Source organism: Schistocerca americana, chromosome 2 (genome assembly GCF_021461395.2).
Source record: "Schistocerca americana isolate TAMUIC-IGC-003095 chromosome 2, iqSchAmer2.1, whole genome shotgun sequence".
Classification (NCBI taxonomy): Eukaryota; Metazoa; Arthropoda; class Insecta; order Orthoptera; family Acrididae; genus Schistocerca; species Schistocerca americana.
The window spans coordinates 779537639-779565412 of record NC_060120.1 but is presented as its reverse complement, the minus strand read 5'-3'; the positions used below and the strand labels follow the sequence as shown (position 1 = coordinate 779565412).

Genomic DNA, 27774 nt, shown 5'->3' with positions numbered 1-27774 from the left:
TAAACTTACTGCTGTTTACAGTTAAATTGTCACTAAATCACTTTTCACTTTTATGTTATCGGAAGTATCAGTTAATTCCACAAATACACTTTAAATGTCCATTAAATGATCAATGCGACACGAAGAATTAAAGCTGAATTAGTTTATTGTTCTTCGTACTTATTTGTCCCTACACTGAGCACACAAACCGATTTTTCATTCAGGGAATTGCGTCTGTTAGCATCAGCAATTCTGTCTTTGACGATAGCTTCTGTCAATACGGCGCAATTGTAAGTTCTTCGTGACTGCGTTTATCTGTTGCCTACTCAAGTCTAATAATTGAGTTTATGTCGGCGATCAGTCTCTTCCTGTGTCCTTTGCTGTTCGTGACTATTACGTATGACGAAGGCTAAGTCCCATCACAAATCAGCAATCACACGAGTTATTTTTCTGTCACATACATCAACTATCCTGTTATGTCTAAACGGTAAAGATGATTTTACTTCAGTCCGAATTCTGACTAATGCTTCCAACCGTATAACTTTTAAACTTCAGGTCGGTTTTAAAACAATCTAGTAGCCCTTAACATGCGTACTACTATTGCAAGAGTACAAGAGAGGAGTTACAGTGCCGAGTTACATTGTAGTCACAGCGAACTTACAGCTCGATGCGGCTACAACTCTCTTCTAGGATAAATCTCATCTTGGTCAATTTATGATCTGGCCTTTAACCTTCGTAAATTATAATTTTTTGTATTATTTTTTTTAACATTCTGTTTTTTATCGTATGATATTCTTTCATTCAGTCCTTTCTTTATGATAAGCATTAGTATTTACATATCATTTTTGTTAATCAAACTGTCAAGAGTGTAATTTTTTTTTCTTTTTTCGCAACAAAAGGGTGTTCATTATGGGTTATACAATTGGGGTGTTACAGAGCCTACAGCGTAGCTGGACTGAAGTTTCTCGTTAATTGTACACGAAATTGACAGTTGTAATCTGTTGTCACAAGCCTCATCATAAATGCTTTCTCGTTTCTTCTGTCAAAAATAAATCTAAATTTCAATGCGATTTTAGCAGCAGACTGGAAGCGAGCACCATTTCATCTGCTGTTCTTTCAAGCAAATGTACTGTTCTACAGTTACATCAGTGATCTTAGGTAACATTCAGCATTAGATTATCACTTAATATTCTCTGTACCTGATCATAGTCAATCAGTGTGGGAATACTTGGTGAATCTGATATGTAGCACTGTAGCACACACTTACTCCATTGGAAACGAGGAAATTCGACAGCTAAAAAGTTGTATTATCCACTGCATATACATACACATTGTGCACCACGCACATCTGATCATTGCAATACTATTGCACAGTTTACAGCATGTATCACAATTTTAAAGCAGCAATTAACAAAAGGTTCACGTTTATCAGGCTTTCCTGTGGTGTCTCAGCTCTTGATCCACGCATAACAAAACATGCTCACAAATAGTGGAGATAATAACCGATTATGAATCAAAGATTGAATTTTCATAGTGTTATTCCTCAGATGAAAATTTACATTAAAGCCATGTAGTAGGATTACGTCAGAGAATTGTTTCAGAAAATTATTCAACATCCTGAATGTGTAAACATCAATGATTATGCCAATTGTTCCGGCAGGAATCGTCATAATTTTTACGTCCTTATTACCTTTGTTTATGATGTTAAATGTATTTTCCGTTAGTCCTGTCTATGAATCCAAACACAGAAGAGATCGTTCAACATTCGCAAACCATTTAATAGTTTGATATGATGTTAATTTACCAGATGTTGAAGTAAATGCAATAATATTATCGGCATAGCACATAATTTCCCGAACAATGAGCCTAAACTGCCCACCTGTTTCCTTCAGTCTTATGAGAAAAGGAGATTAAAAAAAAAAAACTTGCAGATTGAGTTGGTTTTATCAAGTAGCTACGGGTTAACGAATCCAGCGATTGAGCGAGATATTAGATTTTTTGTATGCCTTTAAAGGATAGAGAAGACCTGCATGTGTCTCCAAATTAAATACAGATTGGTTCGAATTATAAACATTTTCCTCTCCTAATGATGCGATATTCAATTTTACGTTTGCCACAAATACATTGGTTTGTTGTACTAATTGTTACTTATTGGTTAATTGTTTCTGACAAGGGAATCTCCCCATCGCACCCCCCTCTAATTTAGTTATAAGTTGCCACAGTGGATAGGCCTTTAAAAACTGAACACAGATCAATCGAAAAAACAGGAAGAAGTTGTGTGGAACTATGAAAAAAATAAGCAAAATATACAAACTGAGTGGTCCATGCGCAGGATATGCAGCATCAAGGACACTCTGGGCTCAGGAGCGTCTTGGTCCCGTGGTTAGCGTGAGCAGCTGCGGATCGAAAGGTTCTTGGTTCAAGTCTTCCCTCAAGTGAAAAATTTAGTTTCTTTATTTTCGCAAAGTTATGATCTGTCCGTTCGTTCATAGACGTCTCTGTTCACTGTAATAAGTTTAGTGGCTGCGTTTTGCGACCGCACCGCAAAACCGTGCGATTAGTAGACGAAAGGACGTGCCTCTCCAGTGGGAACCGAAAATATTTGATCGCAAGGTCATAGGTCAACCGATTCCTCCACAGGAAAAGACGTCTGATATATTCTATACGGCATTTGCGTCACATGACAGGAATATGTTGTCGACCCACCTAACCTGTGCACTTGGCGAATGGCTAAAAAGATTCTTCTACCTTGCCCGATTTAGGTTTTCTTGTGGATGTGATAATCACTCCCAAAAAAGGATGAAAACATAAGAGTTTGTTACATAAACTGTAACAAATGAATTGTCTGAAAATAAAAAATTAAACTTTTCACTCGAGGGAAGACTTGAATCAAGGACCTTTCGATCCGCAGCTGCTCATGCTAACCACGGGACCACGACGCTCCTGAGTCTACATGGTCCTTGATGCTGCTTATCTTGCACATGGACTACTCAGTTTGTATATTTTGCTTGTTTTTTTTTCATAGTTCCACACAACTTCTTCCTGTTTTCTCGATTGATGTGTGTTCAGTTTTTCAAGGTCTATCCATTATGCCAAGTTATAACTAAATCTGAGGGGGGTGCGATTGGGAGGTTCCCTTGTGAGTAATAAATTTAGTAAACCTTCTAGAAATAATCCTACGACATTCTTTAATATGGTAAACCCATTTTTAGATGCCGCGAATAGGTGGCACGACAAATTAGCTTCATCTCTCTTCCTCAAAGCCTATCGTTACAGGTCCAAGTCATGAATATGTAGTGATTTATTGCATGCCTTCTGCAATTGCTCAAATACATATTTGTAAATCTGTGGTAATTTGTCGCTTCGTGTCCTACCTTCAGTGACTTGTTTTTCCCATCCCCATAGTGATTTTGTATCCTTATCCTTTCTGAAAATAGGTTGGACTGTTTTTGAACTCTAATTCCTCTTCTTTCTACGCCGAAACGTTACTGCCTTTTTTATGTTCCAAATCTATCACCATTTTACTCTTCTTACGGTTCTCCACAGCATGCCCATAATTCTCTCGGTCCTGTGACAGCCTGAGGAAATATACTTTAGTCATGATAAGCCAAAATACTATAAATATCTACAAATACGTCGGTGTTGATTGACTGTTGCATCATATTCGCTAAATGTAATACGAACACTGTGAGCCGTGGCAGGCTCATATTATTTGCTGGATTAAACCTTGGTTGCTATTCTGTGTTTCGTCTCCCGCAGTTATAGCGATTATGCTGTTATCCTCTCTCTCCCCGAGTGGCAGAAGCGGTGTGTATCGATATTCGCACCTTGTAGTGTCCTTGGCGTGGTGCTTATAGTTTCTGGCTTTGCTGTGTGCGACCAGTTGGTCGGTTGGCGTGGAGCAGCGAGGAAATCCCCGCGGCGAGTAGTTTACGCACGGTCGGAGTATGTGGTGCTGACCTGTTGCTACAAGATCCGTGGCTCACCGACCCTGGACACGAAAGTTGAGCTTTGACTTAATCTACCAGCAAGTCACGACTGTTCACATTGTGTCGTTTGAATTTCGTTCTCGGCTGTTTGGACAGTCACGCGAGCAACAACGTGCGTTTTCAAGTTGGAAAATTTTAGCCACCCTCCGGTGGAGTTTAGCCGTACTTGGTTATTTTGAACTGAAGTGCACCAGCGGAATCTTCTGCCTTGTGGCCGCTAACGTCCCGATTACCTACCCTGGCCGTTGACATAAATTCAGGTAGTGTATTTTCCTCATCGTGTTGTCGCTGTCCAGCACGGTGTGTTGCTTGACAGCTCAGTGTATAATTGGTTGTGGGCGCCAATACTTTCTACGCTGTTCCATTGAACACCCTGTTGTGTGCTGGTCGGGTGGAGTGGAATTCATCTTGTCGGTGGGTTCGTTGACTTTCTGACGGTTGGGTTGTCGTCGGATCGAGAATGGTTGGGCCGACTACCTGTCCCACCTAAGCGAGCGTTAGTGTGTGAATTCGAGGCCGACCATCGGAAATCTGAGCTCCGTTGGGTGTACTGCCATTTCTTATCTGTTCTTGTTGTGTGTATTTGTATGGCTTCTAGGCGATTCTTAAATTTAGGTTGTTTTGCCTGTAAGGCGCAAGATTGTTTGGGCCTTCAGCCTAATTTAAAGAACTGCTTTAAGAAAGGCCTTCGGCCTTCTTAAAAATTTAAATTTGTTGAGTCTTAAGTGATGGGCCTTCAGCTGATTTTTAAATTAAAGTTGCTTTGCTCTTTAGGTGTCAGACTGTTTGGGCATTGAGCCTAAATAAAGACCTGTTTTAAGATAAGGACTTTTGCATTTAAAAATTTAGTTTCGGTTTGAGCCTTAAGAGATGGGACTTTTTAAATTATGTTGTTTTTCTCTTAAGGTGTGTCATAGTTTGGGCCTACAGCCTAATTGAAAGAACTGATTTAAGATAGCCGGCCGGAGTGACCGAGCAATTCTAAGTTATTGGCTTTCAGCCGATTTTAAAGTAAAGTGGTCTTGACCTTAAGGCATGAGATTGTATGGCGTATTCAGTGGGTTATGAAGTTCCGAAAATTAATGCTGTGTTTTCTTTTATTTAATTTTCTTTGCTCTTGTAATGTTTGGTCAAATAAATGAAGTTCGGGTGTAACTGAGATCCGCTTTCCACAATTTAAACTACCTGTCCTGTCTTGCGGGGCCCGCATCTCGTGGTCGTGCGGTAGCGTTCTCGCTTCCCACGCCCGGGTTCCCGGGTTCGATTCCCGGCTGGGTCAGGGATTTTCTCTGCCTCGTGATGGCTGGGTGTTGTGTGCTGTCCTTAGGTTAGTTAGATTTAAGTAGTTCTAAGTTCTAAGGGACTGATGACCGTAGCAGTTAAGTCCCATAGTGCTCAGAGCCATTTGAACCATTTTGTCCTGCGGGTTTAGCAGCGCATCTCACACTGGTAAATCTTCGGTAATGACAGAGTCGATATTGTATAGCGGATGATCGGAGCTTTTGTGTTGTAGGCGTAACAGATTCTTTGGATTCATCGTGCTGTATTCAGAACAAACGTGTATACGTTCAATCTATTGCACTCTGTACACGCTATTCTATTTCAATACGACGTTCCGTCTGCAAATTTCGGCCGCAGTGAAATGGGAGCGGTGATTATCGAATGACAGTACGTGCACCTGTGCGTGCATACATTAATGCTTAGCTATCCTACTGCCCGGCCTTCCAAAACTCCCTCATTACCGTGTTTCCGCCGAGTGATTCGATGTTCATATCCGCCCTGCCGCATGACGTGTATTAATGCAAACAACAGGCGGCCGTGCGCGCGTCTGCTGGGGTCTCTGGTAGACAGAGCGCGTCGAGCGCTCGTCGCCGTTCTTTCCCCCCACCCCACCGCTACAGTTACCCTTCCACCCCATCCAAACACCACCCACCGCGTCAGATTCCACGCTTGCAGTACAGGTCGCTATAAATGTAACGAGAATAAGTCCACAGTAATGCTTCGTACATGCTCGTAGTTACCGCAGCCTTTGTAATAATTTCTAGTGTAGATTGGTCTTTCCCGTAATACAATTTTCTGGTGATCTAACGCAAATATATGAATTAAGGAAATAAGGACGTAGAATTTGACGATTCCTGCTGGAACGACTGTCATAATCCAGGCACTTGATGTTTACACATTCAGACGAGCATGGAAGAAATTTGCACCTGACGAATCAAATCCTGAAAATTCAATCTTTGATTCATTATCAGTTTTCGTCCCATCGATTTTTGAATAGGTTGTTTAGGTATGCGTGGTTCAACAGCGGATACATCACTCAAACAGCTGATAAATGTGACGCTCCTGTTAATTATTGCTTTAAAAATTGTGATACATGCTGTAAATTGTGCAATAATATTGCAATAATCAGATGTGTGCGATGCACAATGTGTATGTATATGCAGCACCGCTTTGCAATGGACAACATACGTCCCCTCATTATTGCACTGACTATCGAAGATAATGTAATGCAACCTAAGTACTAAAAATAACAAAGCAGGTGTCAAACGTGATATCCAAAGCCAAACAACCAAAGAATGAAACGAAACAAACAACGAACAAATGAAACAAAGACCATGAAAACACGAAACAGGAATAGCCTCTCGCCACCTCCACTTTGGTTATTCCCGGGATCGACAGAGAGCGAAACCTCTCAATTCAGGTGCCCGTCTCTTATGGTTGCACTGTGAAACGGCAAACAACACTGTCACCATGTGTGACAAGCGTCATATGGCGTACAGAGCGCGCATGTAGCGGTACATAGGGGTACTACCAATTTATTTCAGGCTACCGCGACTTCGGGATGTAACTTCATCATATATGGTTGAATGTGCTGTTAAATAGACTATTGCAGTTGTACATGTAAACCTTCTAGCTCTTCAAAAACTGCGAGATGTGGGGAGCATTCCAAAATATATCAAAATGTTTAAAGATGTAATTTCATACTGCTAAAGTGCAGTGGAAATCATGGAAATTATGTTTCGACGTTTTTTTTTATATCTCATGTACTCAGAAAGGTAACAACCGCATTTTCTTCGGGATGGTTTTCACCAGTTCAACGGTCGTATGGGAACAGATAAAAAAATATGTATCTCATGTTTTGACCTAGACTACAACACATTCGGAGACAATCGGAATCGGCGGGTGGCACCTAAGTAGTGTTACTTGTTGGTAGTGTTACTACCATTTATCTGGAACAACAGTGACATTGATAAGAGAATGTGGCGAGTGGCACTTGTTGGTAGTGTTGCAACCATTTATCTGGAACAACAGTGACATTGATAAGAGAATGTGGATTAGAAACACTGTTGTTCTACTACCCATGATGTCACACCGCAGAGCCCCCATCATCTTTCACGTGACAAGCCATGCCACCCTTATCTGTTACGACATTCACACAGCAAGCAACCACAACTTATTTCTTGAAACAGTGGCGGCCACTGATACAAAATAGGCACCACATTCCAGTTGTTTATAGGCCATTAAAATGAGACACGCAATAGCATTTTAGTGCAGAGCAGCCATTTCGTCCATGCTCTAATGAATCCAGATGATCCGAATTTACTTTACATTGCGTTCAGGAGCATCTATCAAAAAAATTACCTAAGGAGTTAATCTTTCAGTTTTCCCCATATAAAATACGATAGCATCACACATACACACACACACACACACACACACACACACACACACATACACACACACACAAAACCACATATGCGCACGTGCACGCACACATATTCCTCTAATTTGGGCCTAAAACGTGATTATGAAGTCTTAAATGAAATGCCCCATGCTGTTTCCAAGCCTAAATGGTTACAGAACAAATGTGGGTAAAAAGTAATATGCTTAACAGGCCATTGACACGTCATATGTTACGCCTAAAAGAAGGCTGTAGCAAAACTAACCTGACCAACCTGACGAAGTTTATGAACGCAAAAAACTCATGTTGACTAAAGTACTACGCTGAGCAGAAAAGCACACAAACAATTGGGCAGATGGAGTCACTGCCAACTACTGGAAGATTGCAATTAATTCCAGTTTTCCGTCCACACTTAGTGTAAGGCAGAATGGTCCCTTAAGTTAAATGTTTCCATACCGAAACTGTTCTATGACGCTTGTCAAATGTTAAATGGCGTCTCCAGGTATTACATAAAAGTTGTTGGTACTTTTAATACTGCCTTATTGGTGGTTGATAGGGACGAACTCTCGTCAAGTCATGCTTTTTTACAAGTTTTTCAGTAAGTTTACACCTTTGTAATATCAGTTTCTGGGGCAAGAAGACAATGCATCATCTAAACTATAAAAAAATAATCGATGGTAATGATCAGAAATTATTTCTCTTATTACAGTTGAATAAGTTTTGTTGAATAAGAATATGTGCAAAAATAACTGTCACAGAAGGTTACAATATATCCGTTTGGAAATAAAATGCTTTCATATCCGATAATCAATCATAAAATAATGAAAAACATGTAATCAAAGTAGATGATGTAAAAACAAACATCTTACACACTTACATACGAACTGACCAGACATAATTTTAGTAACGAGGGAAGAAGGGGTTTTGATGTAAGTCTTAAACTAAACAGTTTAGTAATACCTAAGGAGAACTTTATAATAGGAAATTTTTACGTACTACACAACACAGCGAAAGATCATGGTGTAACAAGAAAGAGACGAAGGAGAAAATATAATCTTTGCTATAGAAATACAATAATTCAGTAAAATAAATAACGATTTAGAGTAGAAAAATGGACACACACACACACACACACACACACACATACACACACACACACACACACACACACACACACACACACACACACACACACACGCACGCACACATAGATACACACACACGCGCACGAGCGCGCAAAGGTAACTTACTGAAATATGCAAGTTTAATTATAAATCCCTGGTTGCTAATCAAAATTCGAAATTCGACGCACAGCAAAATTATATCATTTCTCTTAAAATATATAAGATCCCGTGTACAGAACACACATCGCACTACTGTCATCACTTTTTTTTCTGTAAATATCACTCACAACTTCCAATGCACTGGAAGTTGTGAGTCAAGTTTAACATGTGTGAGACTATGCACAAATTAACCACAAGAAAATTTAAAGCTAACAAAACAAAGCAGAACCTCACAAATCGTAAACATTACGTAAAAATGTCACATTACAGGGTGAAACACACCTGAAAATAGGAATCATTTCCCGAAAAGCATTGTGTAAAATATGATTGCAAAGAAATCGTGAATGGTAGCAGAAAAGTTATTTACAAACAAACCCATGAAAATGGGATTAATTGCATTCTTTCAGCAGCTCACAGTAATTCGGAATATCTATTTGCGTATGTACGTGCCTGTATAGCATAGTACTTTAGCAAACATGTGTTTCCTGCAGCTACAAGCGTTGTCATGTTAGTTTTGCTACGTTATCTCATTTAGCTCTGACATGAAGCGTTAGCTGCCTTTTTAGCACATTATTTCTCAAGCACATGTTTTTTGTAGCTATTTAGGCATTGTAGTAGCACTGGGAACTTAATCTGAGTGTTGATAATCTTTTCTTAGGCACCAGTTTAACGGATATATGTGGACAATAATACTGTGAAACTCTACGCAAACTTTTCATATTTTGCATTGCTCACTTATTTTTACAGAGATTCTTCACGTGGAAAGAACACTGTGACAGTTGACAAATGTCACACAAAAATTAACAGAGTCATTATATGGACCGTCGGCAGACATCATATAAAGACATAAGGAAAGAAAGTATAATAATAAAACATAAATAACACATTAGGGATTGTTGTGTGTACTACAATAGTCTATTTTTTAGATGTTCATATGTGATGTTTTAACTGCAAGTTCATGGCACTAACATTGTGTGTGTATGTGTGTGTGTGTGTGTGTGTGTGTGTGTGTGTGTGTGTTTTGCTAACGTATTTTAGATGAATAAATACTACAATACACAGCACTCACATAAATGTATGGTTAAACACATTTGAAAGTCTCGCAGAAAACCTAAATGTTCAAATAGTTTTGAGCCTGTCAATGTGAAATGTGGCTTCTTAGAATGTGAATGACATCATAAATGAGGTTGGTGGATTGTTACGTGATAGATAACGGAGTGCATGTCTACTGATACAGGTACTAGAGACATGCAGATTCTTGCTCATTTGCAATGACTATGGTCAATGGTGCCCCAGGTTGATGGTGATAATATTACTGTATCTCTATTTATTTTATTCCTGAGTGTCCTGTGTTCAAGTATTACTTTTATTTCATAACATATTTTCACATCCTTCTTTCTTCGACCAATAAAAGTATTTCTTTGGTCACCTAAGGTTTCTTTCCAGTTATCTTCCTTGTATTTGACTCTGCATGACTGGTGACTGCTCCTTTCAGAGTGTTCATTTATCTCCAACTGAACATCCTGTTGCAGTCCTTATTATCACAGTAACTACAGCCTTGGGCTTCTGCACCACGTTATTACCTTGATTCTTCTTGAATATTCTCTTATACGTCAGTCTACTCTTCACATTATTATTATGGTGAATAAACGAAAATTACGAACATAGAGTAACTTCAACATCAACATAAAATTATGTAACATGAATCAGATTTAATACGCTGTTCAAAACCGCAGACACAGGAAGATTCCAGCTAGATTATTTTATCGGCGGACAGAATGCCATAGACATCGATAATTCTTACCAGAAGATCCGCTTCAGTCTCCTACACAAGACTATTCACACAGTTTCCGAACAGAAACCAAGTGTGATCTGATGAAGTGAATGTGATGGCCATGAACTATCCTTATACAGGGTGGTCCATTCATAGTGACCGGGCCAAAATTCTCACGAAGTAAGCATCAAACGAAAAAAACTACAAAGATCGAAATTCGTCTAGCTTGAAGGGGGAAACCAGATGGCGCTATGGTTGGCCCGCTAGATGGCGCTGCCATATGTCAAAAGGATATCAACTGCGTTTTTTTAATAGGAACCCCCATTTTTTATTACATATTCGTGAAGTACGTAAAGAAATATGAGTATTTTAGTTGGATCACTTTTTTCGCTTTGTGACAGATGGCGCTGTAATAGTCACAATCGTATGTCTCACAATTTTAGACGAACAATTGGTAACAGGTAGGTTTTTTAAATTAAAATATAGAACGTAGGTACGTTTGAATATTTTATTTCGGTTGTTCCAATGTGATACATGTGCTTTTGTGAACTTACCATTTATGAGAACGCATGCTGTTATAGCGTGATAACCTGTAAACACCACATTAATGCAATAAATGCTCAAAATGATGTCCGTTAACCTCAATGAATTTGGCAATACGTGTAACGACAAACAGTGACAATTGCATTTCGATTGCTCTAACAATGTTTCGCTTACTGCCATGTTTTCATATCTGCGTGAGACGGGTAATATGGGTCATGCGACATTCGGGTGGTATGGACAACGGAACCCATTTCCTTTCCTTTTTTTTAGGGTACTATGCCAGCATTTAAGAAAGAAAAACCTCAGCTTGCTTCCCGTGCAAAATCTACAATCACTTCTAGAGAGACCACCACTTCCTCCAATGCGCTACACTCAAGTGGACATTCTGATTTTGCAAGTGTTTTAAGAGAGATGTCGGCTTTGCCCTCCTGCAGCGAAAAGAAGTTGACATGTCGGAAAAGAAAAGCTGACCGAAGCGAAATATTGACATCATCTCCAATAAAAAATACGCTGACAGACAAGAAAGATTTAGAAGAGCAAAAGCAAGAAGCACAACAGGAAAAGAGACAAATGAAATTTTCAAAACAAGAACAAACGATGATCAATAAGAAGAAGACAAATGAATAACTCAAAATTTTTCGTAATGACAGCTCTACACCACGCACTTCTGAAGGCGTTGTATATGAAAAATGTATTGTGTTTGGAGAAAGCTATGAGGAAAATTGGATTCAGTGCAACAAGTGTGAAACTGGGCACATGAGCTCTGTGCGGTCATAGACGACTTACTTTTTTTTGTTTTGTGATCTCTGTAAGCTAAATAAATCATAGGGTAATCAATGATATACTTTGGGTAGCATAGGGTGATCAGTGTTATATATTTCGTATAATGCTAAACAATAAGACTTTTATTCAAAACATGTTTTTAAAATTTATAAAAATAATCATATTGGTGTGGCCCATACTACCCGCTAATTTTTAAAATGCCCAAAATGCAAGGTTTATGCTGATTACATTTTGTGTTATGTTCCCTTCATACATTGCTAAAGACATTTTTATTACTTTAGGAAAGATGTCGAAAACACGATTTTTCGCTCATAACTGACTTAAGCTACAAGTATATTATGTATTTTATATTATTCCTTAAATGGCCCACAATACCCGCCGTACTCCTAATTGCCGGAAGTTTCATTGTTGTATGTCCGTTAGTTGTTGTTCAATGCTGTATTTAGTAGAGCTTTGTGCCGCACAGTTTGTGAATTTCGAGATGGCAGAGTTAGAAGAGCAACGCGTCTGCATTAAACTTTGGGAGAAGTTCGAGAAAAACACACCAAATGATGCAAGAAACCTACGGTGATGGCTGCTTAAGCCGTACTCGCAGTTACAAATGGTTCACACGGTTTAAAAATGAGCAGACGAATACGACGTCTACCACCGACTATCCGAGAAATTTCAAACGATTTCACGATCTACGACCTTTCCCTCACTGATGCTGTCTCTTTTATGGATTACCTGTGGAGCTAGCAACGCCCGACGGAATCCGACCAGAAGTATAGCACTACCTTTGCAAGATTTCTGAAAATTGCAATGGTGCTTAGTTATCAAAAGGTGTTCCGGGTTGACTAAGGCACCTCGTTCAGGAATTGCCTGAGTTTACCCCTGGATCTATGTCACTCGGACTCTCAAACTACCCTTGACTTGCCTATACCCAAGATTTGACATTGGCCTTCTGGGTATCACTAGAATAGACTGTTCTATGATACTGATGATATGGCAATTGGTAACATGGGAATTGTGTGAACCTTGTATGGAAAATTATTGAGAAATTAGGAAACACGTAATCTATCTTAAAGGATTATTACTTCGTTAATTCTATGGGCGATGGGATTATCTCGCCAGTTTCGTTTTCATTTGTGTGTGCTGCCGCCCCTGTTTTTTATTTTGCCTTCATTTTTGCCTTTATTTATTTCTTCCTTTTTAGTTTCTAAACTCATCACTTGCCTCACACCTGCAGAGAGGTGTATTTCAGAGTAGTGTGTCGTCGCCCCCTGAGGCATAGCAGAGTATGCCTCCGCTTTTATTTTTGGTTTATGGCAATAAGTCTTGCTACTACCAGCACCATGCTTCATGTGCTGCGTCGACACTAGAGGATGGCGAAAATTTTGGAGAGGAAAAGGTAGGGCTATAGGGGAGGAAGGAGGCCAAAAAAAAAAAAAAATGAAAAAGAAATGCAAAATTTCAGTTGTAACATGTCATTGAATCCTGACACAGTATCTCTGGATGCATCGTTCCTGCCACGGCTCATGAGTCAAGGCCAGAAACACCCTCGCCTCGCAGTCTGTGAAGAGCTTTTGAATCGCACAGATGGGAATGAAATATTTCTTAAGAGAATCATAAGTGGTGATGAGGCATGGGTCTACGGTTATGTTGTTAAGACCAAGGTTCAATTTTCAGAATGGGTCGGAAAAGGTTTTCCAAGAATAAACAAGCTCGTCAGGACAGATCAAATGTCAAAGACATGCTGACATTTTTCTTTGACTTTGGAAGATTAATTTATCATAAATTCCTCGCACATGGGCAAACTGTTAATCGATAGTTCAGTCGGGACCTGTTGCGACGCCTGCGAGAAAAAGTGAGAAGGAAACTACCTGAATTGTGGGGAGACAGTTTATTGCTCATGCATGGCGATAATGCACCCGAATATTCATCCCTGTTGGTCCGTGACTATTCCACAAAAAACGGAATCACAGTGCTGCCTCATTCTTCGTTATCTACAGACTTGTTCCCTGGCGACATGTTTTTATTTCCAGAGTTAAAAATTCCGTTGAAAGGATGAATATTTGCAACGATAGACGAGATTAAAGAAAATTCGAGGTCGGCAATTCACGCAATCCAGCAAGAGGGGTACCAAGACTGCTTCCGGAAATGGAAACGGCGTTGGGAGCGATGTATCAATTGTGGAGGAGAGTACGTCAAAGAAAGCCTTGTACAATAAGTGAACGGTAAGCGTAAACTAGTTTTGTGGACAAAGTTCCGGAATGTTTTGAGCAGCCTGGTACCGAGCTGGTTTATAATGGCCTCCACAACTCAGCTGTCGCTTAGAAGCATTTGCTGCAGTACCAGGCAGCGGCATGGGTAGCCACAAACTCAGGACGTGGGCATACAAGTGCCAGGCTAACAGAGGATGCTGTTGGCTCAAGCAGCACGACGGCTGTCTAGTTGCGGCTGTCACCTCCACTGAAGAGCCAAAGAAACTGGAGCACCTGCCTAATATCGTGTAGGGCCCACGATAGCACGCAGGAGTGCCGTAACACGATGTGGCATGGACTCGACTAATGTCTGAAGTACCGCTGGAGGAAATTGGATCCTGTAAGGAGCTGTCCATAAACCCGTATGAGTTCAAGGGGGTTGAGATCTCTTCTGAATGATAAGTTGAAAAGCATCCCAGATATGCTCAAGTGGAAGTGTTTAAAGTCAGAAGAGTGTTTCTGGAGCCAATATGTAGCAATTATAGACGTGTGGGGTATCGCAGTGTCCTTCTGGAACTGCCCAAGTCCCTCGGAATGCACAATAGACACACATGGATCCAGGTGACCAGGCAGAATGCTTACGTACATGTTACCTGTCAGAGTCGTATTTAGAAGTATCAGGGGTCCCATATCACTCCAACTGCACATGCCCCACACCGTTACAGAGGCTACACTACCTTGAACAGTCCCCTACTGACATGCAGGGTCCGCACGATACAATTTGAAACGAGACTCGTCCGACTAGACAACATGTTCCCAGTAATCAACAGTCCAATTTCTGTGTTGACGGGCCTAGGTGAAGCGTAAAGCTTTTTGTCGTGCAGTCTTAAAGGGTACGCGAGTGGGCCTTGGGATCCGAAAACACATACTGATGATGTTTCGTTGACTGGTTCGCACGCTCACGCTTGTTGATGGCCCAACATGGGAATCTGTAGCAGTCTGCCCTAGGGTTGCACTTCTGTCCCGTTGAACGGCTCTCTTCATTCGTCGTTGCTCTCGTTCTTGCAGAATGTTTCCCCAGCCGCAGCGATGTCGGAGATTTGATCTTTTACCGGATTTCTGATATTCACGATATCCTCGTGAAATTTTCGTACGTGAAAATCCCCACTTCATCGCTACCTCGGAGATGCTGCGTCCCACCGGTCGTGCTTCGACTATAATATCACATTCAAACTCACATCTTGGTAACCTGCCATTGTAGCAGCAGTAACCGATCTAACAACTGCGCCAGACACTTGTCTTACATCAACTTTAAACTAACACCCACAGCAGGCACGAAACTACGCCACACATTTGGGCCGCAATACGCGTTCACTGAAAGAGTTAAACTTAGAAAAAGCTAATTTGTGATTTAAACACATCATTCACTGCAGACGGGGTGGAATTACTGTAAATCTGAGTTTGTAATGCTTTACATCTGTATCATGGCAGTTCTCAATCGGTCACACGTGAACACTGTGACTGCTCAATGCTCCTAGTGAAATAACGTTCATCAGTATATACTTGATTAGCTGATATTTCTGTATTACTTCTCACACAGTACAGTCTATAGTCCGCATTTTACGTGCCACTAATTGGGTGCTGTTTCTCGTCACTGTGGTAGAGGAGGATTTTAAACAAAAGGGTTCAAATGGCTCTGAGCACTATGGGATTTAACATCTGTGGTCATCAGTCCCCTAGAACTTAAAACTACTTAAACCTAACTAACCTAAGGACATCACACACATCCATGCCCGAGGCATGATTCGAACCTGCGCCCGTAGGATTTTAAACACCAGCATAAATTGTTGAGTGGAAATTGCTTGGGACTGTGAAGGCGTAATTACTATTTAGCAGCTTCATCATTTATTTCTGAACACAGTAAAGTATTCAGTAAAACAACAGTACCAAGGAACTTCCTTAAGAGATACAGCAATTACTTCATTTAACTAAATCACACGTGAAATATGTATTACAAAATCTCATAATAAAAAAATCAGTTCTAGTTCAAAAGTCTAGAAATCTACTGTCAGAGAATATTTCAACATGCGAAAACGAAATCCAAGTGGTATGACATAAGAGATACCACTATAATTACTATACAAACAATACGCAATAAATGCAGGACACAAGAACACAACAACATGCGAACACAACCATGTTTTTGGTCAATTTTCTTACTAGATAGCAAAAATATTACTGTAAGGCCCGTTGTAGTTTCTTAATAATAGCACTGTCAGCGAATGTCGTCGAAGGATATTCTAGTGATCATTTCATCTGTCAGCTATTATTATTGAAAGTAGACTCTTTGTTATACGCAGCAGTAACTTGAAGAATAATGTAGGTTCTTGTTTTTGCTTTCAGCCGCCGCTACTGCTGCACCTGTTGCTACTCTTGCTGATAGCTGCAGGCAACGCTATAAACCCAGGTGAGTTACATGTTTTAATTTTCTATAAAAGACTACCGATTTTCTGATGCTTTGAGATACAACGGAACAACGGAAATTTAGGTCTAGTTTAAGATTTACTGAAGAAGTATGTAAAACCTATGATTCTGTAAGATGTCACAGAGCTGTCGTTAAGATGTACCTACCTTATGGTGTCGTCCTTGATATACGTATTAAGCGTGTAAATAGGGAAATATCTTCTCAGTAAGCAAATTTCTAATATCTAACACAGTTAGGAGAGTCTTTGTGTTCACAATCAGTATACTACTAACTTTCTTCTATCCTGTTTCCGCCAGTTACATTAAGGAGTTCTCACTAGAACATTCGTTGTGATGGCGTAAAGTTTTAAAAATTAATGGGCCAAAACATTTCTGATGTGGTAAGTTATCAATAAGTATGATACATTTTCCGACATGAAATCATGTTCTTCATTAAACGATTGATGAAATGTAATATAAAAATGTAAAAGTCAATGTTCCCAGGTTTGTGTCAATCTCTACCTGTTTGAAGAGTTATCCATAACAAGTATTCAGCCAGCCAAGAGTGTTTTTAAGTACCTGATCACCAGGCAATACGTAAAACACTCAGATCCACTCACCCCACATTCATTTACGGGATTACATCCCTATACTACAGAATTAATTAACACTGTCATTCTAACGAAGCATACAGTAAGTTGACACTGCATAATAGTATACCTTCGTTCGGAAGTAACAAAACGTGATTCCTGCATTGTCACCAAGAAAGTATGGCATTATTGCACCATTATCTTCCATTCAGTTTAGCGCATACTCAGTGCCTTTAGTGGTTCGCTTAGCCCGTTGGTCACCATAACAACATCCCGATACATATATTGCTCTATCTCACTACCGATGTAATCCAGTAGAGTAAAATATAAACCCGTATGCATTTGAATTGCCCTATCGTCTAGCATTTAGTTGCTAATGTGGTCTAGTTGTTACCTTTTGGTTCCTCTCGGCCTTTGCTTATGACGCGGTGATTTATTCCCTTGTGAATTCAAAGATATTCGTATAGCAACACTGTAGAAACTATGGATCTGGCCCTGTTCTTGATCTGTGCATTTATATATTCTTCAGCCATGACTTTTCCTGTACAATGGAAAATATCATAACCAATTAGTATTATGTTCATTCTCATAAGAGCGCTGCAATTCCCTCGTATGTTTGTATATCACACGTAGATTCTGGTGCGGTCCCATGAGACTGTACAAAGTGACTGCTGATGGATTTGTGTATCTGGAGGAAGAATAAATAACTACTACTCAACTGGAAACAAATCGCTTTTTACCCCCTTTTCGTATCCATGACAAAGCTCGTAATAACCAATTCACTACTTGATGATACTTCTTTATCACTATACAGTGACCTGATAAAATATTTTTATTACCTTGTTATTGCCTTCTTAAACTACCTTGATATGGCCATCTGTTTCCACTTTCACTCTGACACTTAATTTTCCTTCTTTCGTTCGTGTTTAGGGCCTGTTAACTCGAGCAGCTCACGAAAGCGAAGGGATCACTAAAACTGACTATAACTTTGAGCCACACACCACTAATAGCGTTTAAATATAATATTAGCTTGGTTACACTTGTCTCCTCCCATTAGACTCAGTTAGATATGCTGAGGTGCTCCAGGTCTACTGTGCGGTGACGTGATATCTGCGCCGCGAGGGGTAGCCGCGCCGTATGGGGTGCCTTATCACGGTCCATGCCCCTACCCCCCCCCCCCCCCCCCGGAGGTTCGAGTCCTCCCTCGGGCATGGGTGTGGTGTGTGTGTATGTCGTTCATCATAGCGTAAGTTACTTTAAGTTAGAGTAAGTAGTGTGTAGGCTTAGGGATCGATGACCTCAGCAGTTTGGTCCCATAAGACCTTACCACAAATTTCCAAAATTTTGATATCAGCGTGAAATTACAGAAAGTGAAAGCACCAGAAGCCACAGCAATTCCTTAGAAAAGATTATGGCAGCGTGGTACACTAAAGAATTCACACAGCTTAAGCTTGTAGCCGCAGATCTCTTGCCTCATTCACCCCTCCGTTTGAAACATACTCCATATCAATACGGCATCAGATATTATAAGATAAAATTATTAATTCCAGAAACTTTTCAGAACGAAGACTCCGCCAGAAAATTATTTTGAGCATCACATGTCGTATAAATACACTTCAGCCTCTAAGTCCCAGAGCTGCTATCTGTGTAGTTCAATGGCTTGTATCTGAAAAATCAACATTTCACAAGCAATCTATTATACAAAACGTAACTGCCGCAAGTCACGGTGTCCCAAAAAAGGTTTGCACATTTTTGGTAATGAAGCGCTTCATAGTGACGCCGTAATCCCCACGCATAGACATATTTTCCCGATCGAGTACTAAGAGGCCTTGAAACTCCATATTTTCCCGATCGAGTACTAAGAGGCCTTGAAACTCCTTACGATGCTGCATTCATCTCACTGAAAAGACTGTTGGTTCGAAGTAGATATATATCATCAAGAAAGCTTCGGCCATCATGCCTTTCGTACTGACGATGTTCTGGGAAAAATTGTACATTCCCTTACATTTTACACCTCAAGAACTGTTGGAAATAATAAGGTAAACAGTTATTTTAAACATAATACAATTTTTTCTGTTTCAGTAAACTCTTCCTGGACAGTGATGTAACTGTGTACAAGAATCTGCAGCAAAGTAACACAGTAAACTTCATATCATCCTGTAAAGGAAACTTCACACTTTTTCGGCTGCATCCATTTCTCCTGGTGTGACTGTCTCGGCTGCATCCATTTCTCATCCTCTTACAGTGACATCTCGTTGACATCAAGATCTCTCAACTTCGTTCAGCGCCTTACTTCCCCGTGTCTGCAAACAGCGGCGCTGTGTATCTTCCGTTATTTCTTTACTTACTGCCAGCCGCTAGTAAGTCTTTTTCCTATTGTAGACTGTTATCACACTGATAATAATCAATAAATACCCTTCCAATACTAAATACTCATTCTGTCCTGCCTGTCACGAGATCTCTAGTGCCAATGAATAAACCATAAAATTTATTGGGTTAGCGTCAACCTGAGTGAAGAACATGGGGTTAATAGTGAACCAAATGTACTCCTCCGCCCAATTATTGTTTTACGTTTTACGTTGAATAACAAATCGGACTGATACATCAATCAGTTCTTTCGCAGAGTGACAGAAGTTTTTTTATTTGATCCATAAAAAGTGCCATGTCGTGACTGGTAGCAGAAAAAATTCCTTAGAAATATTAATTGTACGTCAATAGCTAATCGCAGATGAAAGACAGACGACACATACAGAGAGAGACTTGAAGTTCCCTAGGAGAGGGGAGGAACTGACCGACGACGTGATAGAAGAATAAATAGGATGTAGTATAGGAGTCGAAATTTAACTTGGTCTCGGGAGTCTTGCGATAAAATACGAAGGAAGGCTTAGACAACATTACCTAGGATTTTCTAAATTCATGGGGAGAAGTAGCAACCAAAATAGTCCCAAATTTCATGTTAACAGAATCTTCCGTCTGTTCTTGGTAGAACAACATTATAATAAATGAAATGCACCACTTTGTTTTTGTTCTACAATATTACTTTAATTCTGTTAACCGGTTTTCGGCTTACAAGGCCATCTTCAGATATTTACGGAGTATTGTCAGCAAAGAAGTTACAATGTTTGCAAACAACATTGGGAGAGAATTAACACGTCTAGACTACAATAGAAACATACAGTAACATCTTTGACGTGTGGTGGTAATGCAATGAAGACCTACAAAATTGAACAGTAAATAAATAAAAATGGAGTAGACAGGAAAAACTTTAACATAAAATAGGAACAGAATGCCTGCATAGCAGTTTTTGTTAATAAACAGAACTAATAAAATAAAACAAAATTGGTAATTGACACGACTATGTCAGGAGGTATAAAACATGGGGAGTGATACACAAACCAATTAAAAGAAGAAACAATTATCAATGTAACTACAGAATTTATTAGGAACTTAAGCAATATCAATAAGATACACAGAAATAAATAAATGCAGGAAAATGGACGCGTTTGAGGGAACATACAATAAATGCAATCTTTGAGAGCGTGATGGTACTGCACCTTAACATTAATTATATTCAAAACTATCGCTATGTAACAGTTTGCATTAAATAAATGAAACAAGTAAAATATAAACAATATTTGATGAGACAACTACAAGAGGTAACAGAAATAGTGACGCCATAAGAGGAACAGAAATGTCATCTTTACTCAAATAAAATGATTACACAGAAGTCACCGCGATTCATGATGGTCGTCTAGACATTAGAAAAAGTGGGACATGGTTCTCAATAGTGTGTGTGATCATCACGGACTGCCATAACTGCTGTGAGGGAAGATTGGCAAAGAGTTTTGAGGTAGAGCGCCCCAGTCCTCCATCAGCGCTGTTGTAAGTATTGGATGATCCTCGGTGCATGTGCAACCCGTTTCCCCAAAGCATGCCACAAGTTCTCGATGCGGTTTAAGTCGGGCGAAGGGGCAGTCCAGTTCATTCGCCGAATATCTTTGGTGCCAAGAGCTCTTTCACCTACGCTTTTTGATTTGCACGCTTGTTATCAGCCATAGCGGACAGCAAGTCCTAGAAGACGCACATGGGGGAGGAGTACAGTGTCAGAATAACGTTTACCAGTGAGTATACTGTGTTCGAAGATTTGGAGATCAGTACGCATATACAACATTATGCCTCCCCACACAATAACACCTTGACGACCAAAGCGATCATGTTTGATATCGTTCCCGGGTGGATTACATGATCCACCACTCTAACCATGAACGTGTAGTCCAGTATTGACCAACAAGAACGTTTTGATGGCCTAGGTGTTTCGGTGTAGGGTGGCACAATGTTCCTTATGTATACTGACCTCTAATTCTTTCAACAATGTGTAATTACTGGGCAATATTATTATGATACTGTACTCCTTTCTTGCGTGCGTCTTTCCAGTGGTACATTCGGCACTTACCTCATTTTTATGAATGACAACGCACGACCACATCGAATTGCGCAAGCAGAGGAGCTCTTTGAACGAGAAGATATTCGGCGAACAGAGTGACCTGTTGATTTCCCTTACTTGAATCCCATCCAGCACTTGTGGGATGCATTGGGACGGCGTATTGCAGCACAAGCGCTTGTACCAACGAGTATCCAGCACTTGTCTACCGCGCTGGTGGAGGAGCAGAGCGCTCTATTGCAGGAAGTGTTTACCAGCCGGCATGGGAACACGTTAAAGAGCGTGCACTGCTGTCCGTGGTGATTACACACCGTACTTAGAACCACATCTTGCGTTTTGTAATGCCAAGGGCAACATCACAATCACGGTGACTTCAGTGTAATTGCGGTCTTTGAATAAAAGTGTCATTACTATTCGTATTGCGTATTTGTTTCACTTACCTTGTGTACTACACTGTAGCGGTTCCTTCTGTGTATGGTCCAAGTTTCATAAAGCTCTGTTACTTGGCTGTCACACAATACCATGATAAAGTTATTTTCGTCCATGGGTTTTTCACACGAGTGTATTTACACAGACCACTAGGATTTCTGGGCTGGGCCGAAAGCATATCTTTACTGATAAAAAGGCACCTTTTGAAAACATGAGAAAACAGTAACATTACTCGAGATACAGGTATGAGTCGGAGAAAACGCAACTTCCCATAAGAGTGCATTCCCAGAAAAACTTTATTGGCGGGTGTGGCTCAGATCGTACTTTTAGCTGCCACGCGGGATTAGCCGAGCGGTCTATGGCGCTGCAGTCATGGACTGTGTGGCTGATCCCGGCGGAGATTCGATTCCTCCCTCGGGCTTGGGTGTGTGTGTTTGTCCTTAGGATAATTTAGGTTAAGTAGTGTGTAAGCTTAGGGACTGATGACCTTAGCAGCTAAGTCCCATAAGATTTCACACACATCTGAACATCTGTACTTTTAGCTGGGGAAAAAGGGCTGTATGTATGATTACGAAAGTCACTGTTGAATAATCCAACTGGCGGGAAAGAGACCATGAGCTGGTCAATCACATGCATAAACTCGTCTGTAGAGATGTTGGTAGAGCACAAGGAGTGAAGCCACCATAATGTGGCACTTTACTACTGCAAGTTTTGATAGTGGACATCGATGCGTGCCTTAGCATACTATACCACAACTCGGAGGTCAATCGAGTCTATGGTTGCGAGTGTCGCTACCGTTCACGGTGGGGATTCACTCCATACCGGACCACAGTCATAACACATATTGCTGCCTTCGTCAAAACTCAGCCAGTTATTCTACAGAGGAAACAGTGAAACTCATACGAAAGAGTTTCACTGTTTCCTCTGTAGCATAACTGGCTGTGTTTTGACGAAGGCAGCAATATGTGTTATGACTGTGGTCCGGTATGGTGTTTTATTAAACACTGACATACAGAATTATCCCTGACAGAAACAACTCAAACTTAATATATTCAATTATTACCCACAATATTCAAACCCAACGCGACCTGGCTGCTATACATTGGCATCACGACTTCCGATAATTAACACGAATGAATAGGCCTAAATTGCAAGAAATCCTAACAAAAATACAAATCCAGAAACTATGAAATTAAAGAAATATGAAACTACCTCCAACTTTGTTACTTGCCTAAACTCACTTCAGTTCAAAAAATATGAAACCACCTCAAACTCTGTTAATTGCCTAAACTCACTTCAATCACGAATCCCAATAGGGGAAACCCCATTCTTTTTCATAAGTCACTTACTTCAGAGAAAATCTTAATAACACGAACTGCAGCAATTACAGCTAGTAGCAAAAACATCCAGCTAAATCAAAAGATTCTAACTACTATAGACTAAAAACTAGTAGGCATATCGTTAGCTAAAAAATGATTCTGTTGCAGAGCAAACAATATATTTAGAAAATTTTACCTTATTTATGTGACATCCAGTTCTAAAAATTATAAAAGCCCTCCGTCTTCAGGCCACAAGTGGTCCATCTGGACCATCCGACCGCTGTGTCATCCTCAGCTGAGGTTGCAATGTGTGGTCAGCACACTGCTCTCCCAGTCGTGATGATGGTTTTCTTTGACCGGAGCCGCTAATATTCAGTCGAATAGCTCCTCAATTGGCATCACGAGGCTGAGTACATCCTGAAAAATGGCAGCAGCGCATGATAGCCCGAATGGTTACCCATCCAGGTGTCGGCCACGCCTGACAGCGCTTAACGTCGGTGATCTGATGGGAACCGGCGTATCCACTGAGGCAAGGCCGTTGCCTCTAAATATTATGTTTTTTACACTAATTCGACTACTCAAACATTACCAATAACATCCATTCTCATACATTCCCTTACATATTTTCTTATAAAGACACAATTTCCTCTCACTTTACATTGTGTGTCCTACGAACACAGAGTCTCCGCTAAGAATATCACGTCCATACACTTTCCTATCCACTCGCTAACTGCTAGTCCGTCCAACCACAGAATATCTTGCCGATGGCGCAGAGCACTGTCAGCGGTATTAACACTGTCTATAGCAGTGCCAACATACAAACAGGCTACTAACAACAGGAAATGATAGAAAATGTTCTTTTCTGACAATTACTGGTTGTTTTTGCACAAATGGGCTCGTTTTAAACTTTGAAGGAACCCATCTCGCCCAGTTTTATATTGTTAAATTTATCCCACATCTTACTACTATAGCAACAAGCAATAATGAAAAGGGCAGAAGTAACCAACTACCTAGGTGTAATAATGATAAAAACATAAAATAGGAAACACCGTAAAACAGAACTGCCAAAAAGTTTTGTTTCATTTACTTTTACTGTAAGAATAATTGACAACATTGGAGCTGTATAAATCAATAACTTGACGCATTTTGCATATCTCATTCACTCATGTCTTATGGAATAACATTCTGAAGTAACTCCTCATGTAGGCTAATGTATTCATTGAACAAAAGGAAGCAGATTTATGTGTGGGTTTCCGTCACATGCAAGTTGCTGGCATTTGTTTAAACAGTTTGAAATATTAACGACTGCGATAGAGTACATTTATGCACTTAAGAAAACTGTTAGCAACACTCCATCAGTGTCTGAGAGTAAGAGATATTCACTGTTAAAACACTAGAAGGAAGTATGATCTGCATTACCCTCTAGTTAATCTAGATTGGCAGAGGAATCTGTGAAATATACTGCTATAAAACTCTGTGTCAGCCCCGAGAGGCGTACGTTATTTTCGGACCTCTTGCACAATGTTGTCATTCACTTATTTGTTACTGTTCTCAATTAATTTCTCTATCAGGATCGTATTTCTTTTACATGCTGATGCTTGTTACAATTGTTCCGTACGAGATTTTATTTTATTTTACTTTTCTGTATGTGCATTTGTGACGGCTTCCCATGTACCAAGTCCTAAGGTAGTAACCCATGTTTCTAGCTTTCGTAGACATAGAGAAAGCTTTTGAAAATGTTGACTGGAATACTTTCTTTCAAATCCTGAAGGTGGCAGGGGTAAAATACAGGGGGCGAAATGCTACTTACAATTTCTACAGAAACCAGATGGCAGTTATAAGAGTCGAGGGGCATGAAAGGGAAGCAGTGGTTAGGAAGGGAGTGAGACAGGGTTGTAGTCTCCTCCATATGTTATTCAATCTGTATATTGAGCAAGCAGTAAAGGAAACAAAAGAAAAATTTGGAGTAGGAATTAAATTTCATGGAGAAGAAATTCAAACTTTGAGGTTCGCCGATGACATTGTAATTCTGTCAGACATCAAAGGACTTTGAAGAGCAGCTGAACGGAATGGACACTGTCTTGAAAGGAGGATATAAGATGAACATCAACAAAAGCAAAACTAGGATAATGGAATGTAGTCGAATTAAATCGGTTGATGCTGAAGGTATCAGATTAGGAAATGGGACACTTAAAGTTATAAACAAAATAACTGACGATTGTCGAAGTAGAGAGGATATAAAATATAGTCTGGTAATGGTCAGGAAGGCGCTTCTGAATAAGAGAAATTTGTTAACATCGAGTATAGATTTAGGTGTCAGGAAGTCTCTTCTGAATGTATTTGTATGGAGTATAGCCATGTATGGAAGTGAAACGTGGACAATAAATAGTTTAGACAAAAAGAGAATAGAAGCTTTCGAAATGTGGTGCTACAGAAGGATGCTGAAGATTAGATGGGTAGATCACATAACTAATGAGGAGGTATTGAATATAATTGGGGAGAAGGGAAATTTGTGGCACACTTGACTAGAAGAAGGGATCGGTTGGTAGGACATATTCTGAGGCATCAAGGGATCACCAATTTAGTATTGGAGGGCAGCGCAGAGGGTAAAAATCGTAGAAGGAGACCAAGAGATGAATACACTAAACAGATTCAGAAGGATGTAGGTGGAAGTAGGTACTGGGAGATGAAGAAACTTGCACAGGATTGAGTAGCATGGGGAGCTGGATCAAACCAGTCTCTGGACTGAAGACCACAACAACATGTATGTCTACTTTCATCATCTGCTAGATTGAGCTCATAGCTCATAGCTATAAGAACAGTTAAATAAAATACTGTTTTAGCAACATTATTGGTTAAAATTATTCAATATCTCTGCAAATAACTGCTATATTGAGTTAAAAATGAGTCTGCCACTTGCAGGCAGTGATTTGCCCCTGCTGTGTGCATAAACGGCCACAGTTCGCATCGCAATCTCGCCGATGAGCTGGGCCGCAACCACTGCGTTGCATTACGAGGCACGCATGCGCCGCCAGATTTACTCTGCGGCCCTCACTGGCGTGCCACTGGCTGGCGCCAGACGGTTGGGTGCGCCAGTGTTTTGCCGCGGCGTGGTCGGCAGCCTCGCACCCAGTACCCCAGCTCGCGAGTCCGCAGGAATTCTAATTAACTGCCTGCTGGGCGCGACATTCCGTGAGAGCCCCGGGGGAGTGGGGGCGGCAGCGGGGCCGGGGGCGGCGGTAATCGAGACGCGCCGCCGGACATCCTATTCTCGTCTGCCCGCCGCCGCGCCGGGCCGCGGCCGGCGCTCAGCAATTCAAATGCGGGCGGCGCCGTGTCGTGTGTAGCGCGCCGTTATCATACTGCCCGCCCGCCAGTCCCATCGTGCGCGGAGGATCATTTCCAGAATCAGCGACACGGCCGGCAATCAGAATATCAGAGTGGGTGAAAAAATTCTAACAGCTGCGCACTCTCCAGCCAATGACGTTAAGCTGCAGTAAATGCCCACTGTAGCGTGGCTGATCGTGTGTGTGTGTGTGTGTGTGTGTGTGTGTGTGTGTGTGGATAGGTGAGTTGGGTGTGTTTGCTTTCACGAGCACGTCCAAAACTAACTGGGACTGGTATCGATCGATCTGGTACCGCCGTTTTACGGAGGACTCACATTTGGGAGGGTTATTTCCCATCTGAAACAGTATTTTCCCGGGCTCTACAAAGTATAAGCGATGTTACTTCATAATTTTACGATGGATGATCAGAGTTCCCTAGCCTTCATTTCAAAAATATGTTACGTGTTTTAGAGAGTAGCCTGTCCTTAGACGGTGATTTTGTGAACTGTCCGTCATCATTTTTTCGTTTGTTTACAGCGTATAAACTGTCGAGAGAAAAAACATTATGGCCACTGCGCTGCGCGGGACTGAACGGCGCTTGGTGTCGTTGTGGGAGAAAAGTAGGAGGGTCGTTCATTAAGTACAGAAACTCATTTTTTTCGAGGCCAATTTCTGTTTAAAAAATGCAGAATTTGTTGTTGGACATCGTGGAGCATTCCCACGTAAGCACCTACGAGGTGCGACAGTAAAGTATTGAGACTGATGTGAGAAAAAAATGTTGCTTACCGTTTTAGTCAAGTTTAGTGTTGTCTCCTTGAAAGTAGTTCCCTTCTGATTCAACACAGTTTTTCCAGCGCTTCTGCCACTGATGGTAACATTCCTAGAACTCATCTTCTGTAATATCCTCCAAGACCTTCGTCACAGCTTTGTGGACATCTTGCATTGTTTTGACTCTTGGAAATAGATAAAAGTCGCACAGAGGGAAATTTG

At 40.7% G+C, this 27774-nt stretch overlaps 1 protein-coding gene across 1 annotated transcript in view; it reads left to right on the top strand.

Moving 5' to 3' along the window:
* LOC124595860 (suppressor of lurcher protein 1-like) overlaps positions 1-27774 on the top strand; it is a 660754-nt gene that overhangs the window by 184126 nt on the left and 448854 nt on the right. The window contains exon 3 of the mRNA XM_047134767.1: positions 16620-16683. Within this exon, the coding sequence (XP_046990723.1) occupies positions 16620-16683 (64 nt within the window). The remainder of the gene's footprint in view (positions 1-16619; positions 16684-27774) is intronic.